General features: G+C 34.5%; 1 protein-coding gene across 1 annotated transcript in view; it reads left to right on the plus strand.

Annotated features, from left to right (window-relative positions):
- LOC121424451 (NADPH oxidase 5-like) overlaps positions 1 to 9,732 on the plus strand; it is a 28,284-nt gene extending 18,552 nt beyond the window's left edge. The window contains exons 8-13 of the mRNA XM_041620141.1: positions 882 to 1,073; positions 3,630 to 3,762; positions 3,995 to 4,566; positions 6,162 to 6,368; positions 6,871 to 7,137; positions 8,335 to 9,732. Of these exons, the coding sequence (XP_041476075.1) occupies positions 882 to 1,073; positions 3,630 to 3,762; positions 3,995 to 4,566; positions 6,162 to 6,368; positions 6,871 to 7,137; positions 8,335 to 8,466 (1,503 nt within the window). The 3' untranslated portion in view covers positions 8,467 to 9,732. The remainder of the gene's footprint in view (positions 1 to 881; positions 1,074 to 3,629; positions 3,763 to 3,994; positions 4,567 to 6,161; positions 6,369 to 6,870; positions 7,138 to 8,334) is intronic.
- The last annotated feature ends 966 nt before the right edge of the window (positions 9,733 to 10,698 follow it).

Genomic DNA, 10,698 nt, shown 5'->3' on the forward strand with positions numbered 1-10,698 from the left:
ATGAACCCAGCTTTTACTGACATGTTCTTATCTCGGGGTATTTTCGTTTTTTTTTTAATGAAAACCCCTTTTTTCATCAAAATAGGCCTTTAAGCGTCGTGAAAAAAATGCCATAAGACACTTTCAAATTGATTCTTTTTTATATATTTTATTCTACTCTACTCAAGAAAGTATGTATCGACGGTAATCGAAATGATAACGTCAGCAGAAAGGTTAATCATTTCATAAAATGACTGAATAACAAGGATCTGCATTAAAGGGTTATTCCATGCTGAAAATGATATAATTATATAACGAAAAATCAGACAGAAACAAAACAGTGAAAGTTTCATTAAAGTCGGACAATGAATAACAACAGCAATGGTATTTTAAAGATTTGCATTGTTCCGGTGAAAGAGCTCTAAATATGTCTTCATGAATGTTCAATGAGCAAACCGATAATGTCACATCCCTACGTGTTCTTGTGTCTTTTGTTATGTGAAATCTTGTTTATTCATTTGTTTCTTATGGGAAGAAACTAAAAAAGTTGATTGAGTATACTGATTTAGTTCATTAGATATCCATTGCTGGAATCTGTTTCGTTATGAGGAAGACAAACTCATTCACATATTGAAACAATAATAACATAATAAAAATGAAAGTGGGGATGTGACATCATCAGCCCACCTAGTGAATGTTCATGATGACGTTCATTGTAACTGTTTTAACAAAATATTGCTCAAATTTAAAATTCAATCACTTCGTTATTTTTCTCCGATTTTGGTAAGAACTTTCAGCATTTTGCTCTGTCAAATTTACTCTATTTATTTAGATAGAAAAATGTTCAACCTGGAGTATCCCTTTAAAGTTTCGTCCATGAATTTCTTAATCATTCAACCCAGGTGTTTTACTGGACCCATCAGTTGTGCATTGTTTTCTGGTCCTTGATCATCCTACATTCCAAGTATTTCTGGATCTGGTTTATTGTGCCCGGTTTCATCTATTTCATTGAACGCCTTCTTCGCCTTCAGATTTACAGACGAACGATGTATGGTAAAACCTTTATCAAGAATGCATACATCCTACCTGCCAATGTGAGTAGTATTCTATAGTTTTCCGTTAAATGTTGCATGATAGTTTTGATTGCTGCCTTGTCATTATTCTTGAAAACATATATATATATATATATATATATATATATATATATAGGAATAAAAATGGGAACACATTGTTCTCTTCATCCATTTCTTTACACAATATTAAAAAATGTGGAGCGTTGTGGCCCAGTGGATTAGACTCCGGACTTTGAAACAGGGGGTTGTGGGTTTGAATCCCAGCCATGGCGTAATTTCCTTCAGCAAGAAATTTATCCACATTGTGCTGCACTCAATCCAGGTGAGGTGAATGGGTACCTGGCAGGAATTTATTCCTTGAAATGCGTGTGCGCTGTAATCATAGTATTTACGGCAGCCAAGCTGCAGCTGGGGTAATAATATCCAAGTCCTTTTGAAGCGCATAGAGACGTTATTCATAATTGTGATATGCGCTATACACGAACTGTTTATTATTATTACTATTATTAATAAGAGAGTTGCCAAAGCTGTTGTACATGTATAGCTTCACACACATTTATATGTACACACACACACACATATATATATATATATATATATAGATAGATAGATATATAGATACATCATATTTATTTGTTGCAATGGTGTCACCCGGGCCCTTGTGCCGTTCGTAAGTCAGACTTGCAATATAATTAAAATAAAATAAAGAAATATCAATTAAAACGATAATTTCAGTGCAAGAAAAATGGAAATACCATATCAGTCAAGGAAAATCTGTTAGGCTCTTACTTTTTTGTAAGTTTTTGTATAGCTTCACTGACATCAACCCTTTTACTTCAATTCGAATCAATCCTTGTTTCGCAAATATTAAGATAGAGGCACTATACAACGTAATATGTAGGTTGATACAAAAGCAATTGGTTTTCTTTTTCACAAAGGTTATAAGAACCCGTAAGGGTATATCGCTAAAATGCAGTTAACATAATTAATAACAATACAAAAAAAAATCGATAAACCACACAATCTACCAAAGTAGGCCTAAAATTGACAGATGAATTTGGCACAGGTAATCCATTGGTATTAACTGTGAAAATTATCAATTATTTATTACTGCGAATATAGTGATTATATGAGGCACCGATTATGATTATAGTTGCCTTTTCGATGACACAACATACAGTTCATCCCGTAAAAATGGAAACCCTTTTGACAGAGATAGATTTCACAATAAATATTATCAAACACGTTTTTACTATTAATTTGATATTTGTGGAAAGAGTGGAATCGCATCTTCAATTTGGGACCAACAGCATAGAAAATCATTCACGTATGGCAGATATCAAACAATAAATTTTGAGGGCTATCAGAAATGATTTAAAAGCAGAAACTCAAACGTTAAGCTGAATCCATTCTCATGTCGGTGATCAGTGAGAAAAAAATTATCAAGGAATACAAAATAAATACTAATGAGCCAATAGTCGAATAAGCACGGTTGTCCTATCACGAACCAATCTTGTCAAAATTTTCTGCGCAACCTGATTTTGAAATTCAAATTTCCAACTCGTCTTGGTAATTATGTGAGGCACCGATTATGATTATAGTTGCCTATTTGATGACACAACATACAGTTCATCCCGTACAATGGAAACCCTTTTGAAAAACATAGATTTCACAATAAATATTATCAAACACGTTTTTACTATGAATTTGATATTTATGGAAAGAGTGAAATTGCATCTTCAATTTGGGACCAACAGCATAGAAAATCATTCACGCATGGCAGAAAGCAAACAATGAATTTTGAGGCATGCGAGAAGTGTTCGTCACATATTAGGTATCAACGTGCAGAGGAATAATTGAATTGTATGATAATGGAAGTGCAATATCATACCTAATTTGCCTTTGAAGAAAATAGAAAAGGGAATTCCGGCTTCTTTTTTCTGGGACGCACTGTATATTAACCCAGTAAGCCCCAGCGCCTAAATGCGTTTGATTTATTCATTGGAATTATAATGCTGTGGATACCTACCAGGGTTGAGTGCAGAACGATGGATTAATGTTTTGCTGAAGGAAAACACGTTGGCCAGGATTCGAACCCACGTCCCTGTGATTGAAAGACGAGAGTCATACCATGAGGCCACGACGCCCGAAATATTTCATTTACCCGAATTTCGTTAATACTGTTTTTGTAATGAAGATATAGATTATGAATTATTTCTTCCATTGTTTTGGGACCTATATAACTCAATAATTTTTAAGGACTGAACTAGACTGACCATCAATAATGTTTACTGGAAGATCGGGTATTATTATTTTGAATATGAAAGAGAGTGGGTACCAATAAGTAATGTCATATAGACCTGTATTAAGTGAGGACAGCTTCTTAAATGAAGATGCGAATGGCTAGACTTGTACATTTTTTTTACGAAACAATGCTAGGTTTATTTCATACTATGTTCCTTTGGTAACCCAAACAATATTGCAATGGACAGTATCAATCAACATTCTTTTGCCGAATGAAAATACCTTTGTCATCAGCAAATCGATAAAAAAGTTAACGAGTTTGATGGTTTACAGGTTGTTCATCTTGTCATCCAGCGTCCACCAAATTTCAAGTTCCATGCAGGGGAATACGTTCATGTGAATATCCCATCTATAGCATCCCATGAGTGGCATCCATTTACCATCAGCAGCGCACCAGAACAGGAAGGTAATCATGTTGACAAATGATCTTTGACTGTTTCCATGAGGACATGGATGATGATGTTTATGGACTATCAGGCGGTTGGGTCTGGATAACAATAGTGTAATGTTTCTTAAAATCGCCAAACAAGATACTTCCAGATCTCAGTTTAGTCGAGATGCTTTACGCATGTGTAGTTTCAGCATACATGCATCTATCACTATACGTCATTGTATTTTTAATGTGTTTTGTACCGCAGATTTCCTGTCTCTTCACATACGATGTGTTGGGCACTGGACAAACAGACTCAACAGTGTCGTCAACAATCTTCAGCCATGTCAGCAAGGGCGAGCTCTCCAACTTCAGAGTGGCGAGATTAAGCAAAGAAGGATCAGTCGTTTTGTAGACGTCAAAGTGGATGTTGATTCTACTAAAACTGCACATGCTGATGAAAAGCTTTTCAACCAGGGTATCACCTCTGGAACTCTCGCATCCGTGTCTAATGGAAATAAATCTTCAGCGAAATTCCGCAGAAGTGGGCTGCCCAATGTGGCATATGTCCCAGAAAAGGTAGAGGATGTCAGAATTCAAATCGTTGATCCAGGGATCGATGTAGAGGTACAGGGGGACAGCAAACCAACTGGCAGCTCTGAGGACAGCCGACAATCTTCAGGGCCAAATGGCAACAAGTTCAAACTGAAACAGATAAGCGGTGTTCAAAGCGTTGTAAATCATGAAGTGTCAGGGGAGTCTAAGCAACGTAAGATCAGTGTACTACATTCGTTGAATCTTTCAGAGATCATAGAGGCTTCGCCCGACACTGGATTGGAAGTAAGTGCTTACCAAAAACGACTTTTACTAATATGAATGAAGCATTTATTGTTCTCCTATTATAGTCTGAAACCGCTGATTATCGTCAACTAATAGTTGAGAAAAGAGATTATCTTGGATAAATTAGAGTAGGCGTAATTATTTTTTAACACCAAAACAGCATGTGTAAGACATGAAAATGTTTAAATGTATTATTGTCGATTCCTAAAAAATAATGACTTGCCGATCGGTTCGTGGTGAAATTGCGAGGCGCGATAGCGTACTGTATCTATTCTACGAACCGTCCTTTCTGTTACGATGCCCACTGTAGCGTAAATAATTCACTTCAAGAAAATATAAAGATACGAGATAAAACTTTGGAATCTAAACTATCGAACGAAGACGCCGGTAAATAATTTGCTCTCCTTGTAGGTGCACTTATTGCTGGTTTAAAAAAACCTTGTCTTTAAACGCGTTTTCTGCCAAACCATGGACCTACTAACTTTCGCATCGAAGTGCGCAGAGAGGACGGTTCGTGGTGCGTACGACGATATGTCATTTAGGGTCAATGAACTTGACCATGTTGGGGAATCAATATTGAAGTCTTAGCGAAGGTTAAGTTTTTGAACTATAGCCTAGTTATAAACTTAGAAAGTATATGGACCTAGTTCGTTTAAACTTAGAAATATGGGTAGTGATGTACCTCTGATGTACCTCTGAAGATAATGCTTGAGTTTCAGGTCACACGACCAGGGTCAAAGATCACTAAGGGTCAACGAACTTTGTCCATGTTGGAATATTTTTGGAATTGTCATTATAACTTCTTATAACTTCTTAGCTCATAAAACTAGGGCACAAGGGCAGTCAAGTATCCATAAACATCGTAAGGGTAATCAAGTATGAATGATTGCTTTGCACACGTCGTGGGTCACATGCTCATGGTCAAAGGCAGGGTTGGCACGTTGTAAACGGTGTGTTTTAATACATGTTTTAAAACGCGTTTTAAAACACCTTTTAAAAAAAATTTAAAGCACCTCATAGACTTGTGTGTTGTAAATTTGCATGGATGTGATTTATTTTTTTTACTTTAATTTCTTAAGTGGTGTATCATTTTCTTCTTACTAAAAGTATTTCTCAAAACCACTTCAATCATACTGTATTAAGTTTATACTTTCATTTATTTGCAGAAAAATTACACCATTCGTTGGAAAAAAAAACGATTTAAAACTTTTTAAAGCAAGAAACACGTTTTTTTATTACGACCCTGGTCAAAGGTTATTTTGGGTCAATGCCTGGACATCGCATTTAGTTATCATTATGAATGATTTTTGTGAAAAATTATATATATGTAATAGCTCTTTTCAAATGCATCACTGCTGCTGTATCGAATCGCGTAATGCAGGTGAGACTACCACAGGCATCCCGATTGTTTTATTAACAACCTCATATGATTACCGCTTTTTTGTTTATCATAATTGTAAATGACAATGAGAAGTCGATATTTGCCAATTATCACGAAAATAACGTCAATAGTATTCCATAAATTTTGCCTCAATACTAATCAGACACGGTGGTTATTTTGCAAATATTTATACTTATATTTCGCTTTGGTTCAGATTATTTTAGATGGTCCTTATGGAGCTCCTGCTCAGCATATCATGGAGGCTGAACATGCCGTTCTCATCGGGGCAGGAATAGGAATCACACCATTCGCTTCCATCCTGCAGAGCATATACGTGAGATACAAAGCTGCAAAGAACCATTGTCCTAACTGTGGTCATGCATGGATGAAGGAAGAATCACCTCTCCTTAAAACAAAGAAGGTAATTAGTGATATACGCAAGAAGGGGTATGTCATTCATTGATCCACATGACTTCCACTGAAGTGGTCTTTCCTGCATGGAAGAACGTAGTGTCCCACAATTTTGAAATCACCTTCACATTTCAAAATTTTAGCATTTTGGCATTGTTTATCATATTTCCAGATTGTCCAGTCTTGTCAATATTACCACTGCAGAGGTGTTCACAGTGTCAAAGTATTTTCTGTTAGTCTTACGTTATGTTTTTTGTTTTTTATCCAGTGTGAGTTGTTCACATAGTCAACTATGTAAACAAACTTACTTATTACTTTTTTTCTATCAGGCATTTGGTGAAGGTTTGGAGCTTGAGAAAAAAGGCAAGGTACTCCATTGCTGGTACCGAATCCGCGAGCACCTGAGAACATGTTCCTGTCGTTCGTAAAATATTTCATAATTTACGAACAATTTCATGAAACATCTATCCAGTGCTTTATCTTTCTATATAATACTCATTTTATTTTACAAGGTTGACTTCTTTTGGATCAACCGTGACCAGCGATCCTTCGAATGGTTTATCAGTCTCATTAATGCAATGGAGACGGAACAGGCTGATGTAGAGGAGATAGAACGCTTCCTTGATGTACATCTCTACATGACGTCAGCTCTCTCTCCCAGTGATATGAAGGCTATTGGATTACATATCGCTCTTGATCTCATCCACTCTAAGAAGAACCGAGACACCATCACGGGATTAATGACCAGAACACAACCAGGACGACCAGATTGGGACCAGGTATGACGTTGGCAAAAAGTGCTTTAAAAATCTGATATTAAATATACACCTGTATATGTATTGTAAACAAATATATACGGCTAATTTCCGAAACGCATACATACAAGCATACATTTCACTTAAATTACCTCTTTTATCACATCTATCAGTAGATCGTGTGTTCTTTCTATAGGAGGGCATGTAATAAATATTTTTAAAGAATACATCATGAATGAAGAGTTTTTATTACCACAAGAAAAAGCAGAAAGATACATTTTTAGTGTATTTTATAGTACATCAAAGGGAGAGTTGTTCACATGTGACCTCACACATCCTTGTCGCATTGCCAATGGAAGGATCTCCATAGCATTAGTGATTGCAATATTCAAATACTCAAAACTTTCTCATTATTTGTCCGATTTTTCTCAAACTTTCTTTGTCCTTGTTCTTTGATTTGTCTGTTTCGACACAAGCCTACTTATTCCGAACGTTTCATTCCGCTTAAATGTTTTTGTCTGGGGTTAAAAAGGAGGCTTGCACCAGAATGGCATAAAATGAGAAATACGATGATTGGACTTCCTCTTAACCTTTTCATTATCCCATAATTTTCAAATTATGTTGTCAAAATCGATTGCCAAATCTATTTGTGCTGCAAAGGAAATGGTTCCTTTGAACAGTGCCATACAGATGGGCGGGTGCTCGGGGATGCCCCCCCCCTCCAATTAAAAAAAACATGAATAAGGAAAACAAAATGAGAAGGAAATAAAAGGAAAGATAGAAAGTGAAATAGGATATTATCTTCTGAATAATATGTCAAAATCTATCACAAAATTGAATATTGCAAAGAAAACGTGAACCACTTTTGACGCTCTAATATATATATATATATATATATATATATATATATATATATATATATATATATATATATACAGTATATATATATATATATATATATATATATATATATATATATATATAATGGTTGGGCACCTCTTCTTCCCCTATTATTTCTTGCTTATGAAAATTTAAGAATTCATTAGCTTTCCAATTTTGTGGTATTCCTTTGACATTTCTTTTTAAGAATCTACTTTTATTTCGTATTTAATTTTGAAACACATTTCCTTATGTCCTTGACGAGTATAGAGGGCGCCAACATTTAGCCGAATAACTGTAATAACCATCATTTACATTATCTCCCATTTGCGTTTATATAAGGTTTTCCAGGATCTAAAGAAACAACGGAAGGGCAAGATCACTGTATTCTTCTGTGGTTCTCCTGCACTTGGGAAGATTCTCGCGAGTAAATGCTTCAAATACAAGATGGAATTCCGAAAGGAAAACTTTTAAATCAACGTGTTCCTTGATCGCATGGATTGGTTCCACATTCTTTTACACGGAACCCTAAAAGTAAAGCAGAATATATTTGAAGACTTAAACAAATCTCCACATATTAATCTCATTTGCAATGCATCATTATTTGTCATTCAATGTTTGAGCAAGGTAAATCCTTAAAATTGACGAGACAAATTACAGTTTTCTACATGTGAAGATATTTGAAAAAAGTTCCATTCATTTTCAAAGGGAAAACGCAACCGTAAATTTATTAAGGTTGTCACTTGATTTAAAACGGTGGACATATAACGTTACAAATTGGATATTCTTTTTGAATGTGCAGAGCTTAAAGGCATTTAAATCCATTATGACCTATTATGACTTAATAGTCATATAAATACTTTTAAAATTCGCTGTCGTAATTCCAAAGAATAATACTGTACTGCATTACCTACGTGTTTTATTTGATACTAGATTAATATTAACATAAATTCACGTTTTTGCATTCAAAATGTTAAATATGCCAGACATTTAAAGAAATGTTAGAAGCAATTTCTTTTCGAAAAAATAATTTCTGCGATTCCAGCGAACATAATTCTACCCAGCAAAGATTATTGCATGGTCGTTACATGATAAATAATTGTATTTACATGGGGTTTGATATTCTAAATATATACAATATTATTCTAAATATTCTAAATACAAGTGCGTACTAATAGTTTACTAAATGAACTAAATTACTGGTGTATCAAGGTCAATAGTAATGGTGGATGACGTTACTTTATCAGAAGTTATCTTATTTGGAATAGTACTAATGCATGTAGTGTTCAAATTGTTTAATCATCGTAGAGCGTTACAATTACAGCGTTATTTGAAGCGATGTTTTCGAGTCGACGGCGAATTTATAACGTGTGAATATATTAGATGTAGGTTTTAGAACACCAATTCTTAGACGGATAGAAGCATGGACAAGGAGCAAAATCGGTGACAAACACTGAAGCACGTGTTACATTATTTTTCGAAAGTTTATATTTTTTAGCAATTTGAAATAAGAATCATGTTTGATTCTTTATTTTATCTTGGTATTTTCATATTCATGTATCTAAGTTAAACTCCTAAGAAGTTTGAAAAGCTGGTTTTGATCGATAATTTCTCTTCAGTTTTAGTGAATTTTATTACGTGATTGATACTAATGAATAGACCATCTAATCATTTTTAAAATGATACCCTCTACGATATGATTATGGTTCACATGGAAGTTCAGTGCCTTGATATGTGGGGCAAGGTCAAAATTCAAAAGTTGCAAAATGGCACAATATTGAAAGTCAATATGCATGGGTATTTCAAACCACGACTCAAACCATAGTATCTCACATTACATAACCATCACCACATAAACCACAACAAAACATCAGAAATGAAAAAAGCAGGGGCTTGATTTAAATGGATTTTCATCTCTATTGACACATACAAAAGTGTTTTGTATTGACCCTCCATGACTATTTCTGCTTGTTTTGCAGCTTTTCAATCCAGAAATTATCGAACACTTTTGAATCCTGCTCTTTTCGTGATGGCATGATCATAACAAGCATGGTATCATTTTAAAGAAAATTAAATGATCCTTTGAATGATATCAAATACGCATTGTGTAAACTTTTTTTGTGATAATCTTCTTTTTTTTCCTTTTCTTTTTTTATTATGTGTTTTATTGGTATTCAAAATCACATATAATCACAATATTTACAGGTAATTGGAAATGATTTGAAATAGTTCAAAAGCAGTAAAATCACAAAACAAAGATGAAATAAAAAAATAAATGATAAAAAAATAAATGATAAAAAAATAAAAAGGGTGACATAAATCAAAATAAAACATTGGACAATACAGGTTACTCTATAGGGAATACACATCGAGATGAATTTACATGTATAATCATTTGTAGCATATTACTCTGTGCATTGTACATGTCTCAATTTAAGATACAAAAATTAGGAATTGGGAAAAATCGATGGCCAAACTCAGATTTCCAAACTTTTTTGGGGGTTTATATATTTTTGTCAGTGGCCATTTTGAATGGACCATTTGAGGATTTCATGATCCCGTCACTATCATAATTCATGTGTGTTTGCATACCGTTCGTCAATACACGTATGACATGGATTCGCTATTCAGGTAGAAATGTCGCAACGCTCATAATGCACGCATGACCGAATTAGAATAATGCAAAGTGGTACTGCCAACTTTTCA

This window comes from Lytechinus variegatus, chromosome 11 (genome assembly GCF_018143015.1).
Source record: "Lytechinus variegatus isolate NC3 chromosome 11, Lvar_3.0, whole genome shotgun sequence".
Classification (NCBI taxonomy): domain Eukaryota; kingdom Metazoa; phylum Echinodermata; class Echinoidea; order Temnopleuroida; family Toxopneustidae; genus Lytechinus; species Lytechinus variegatus.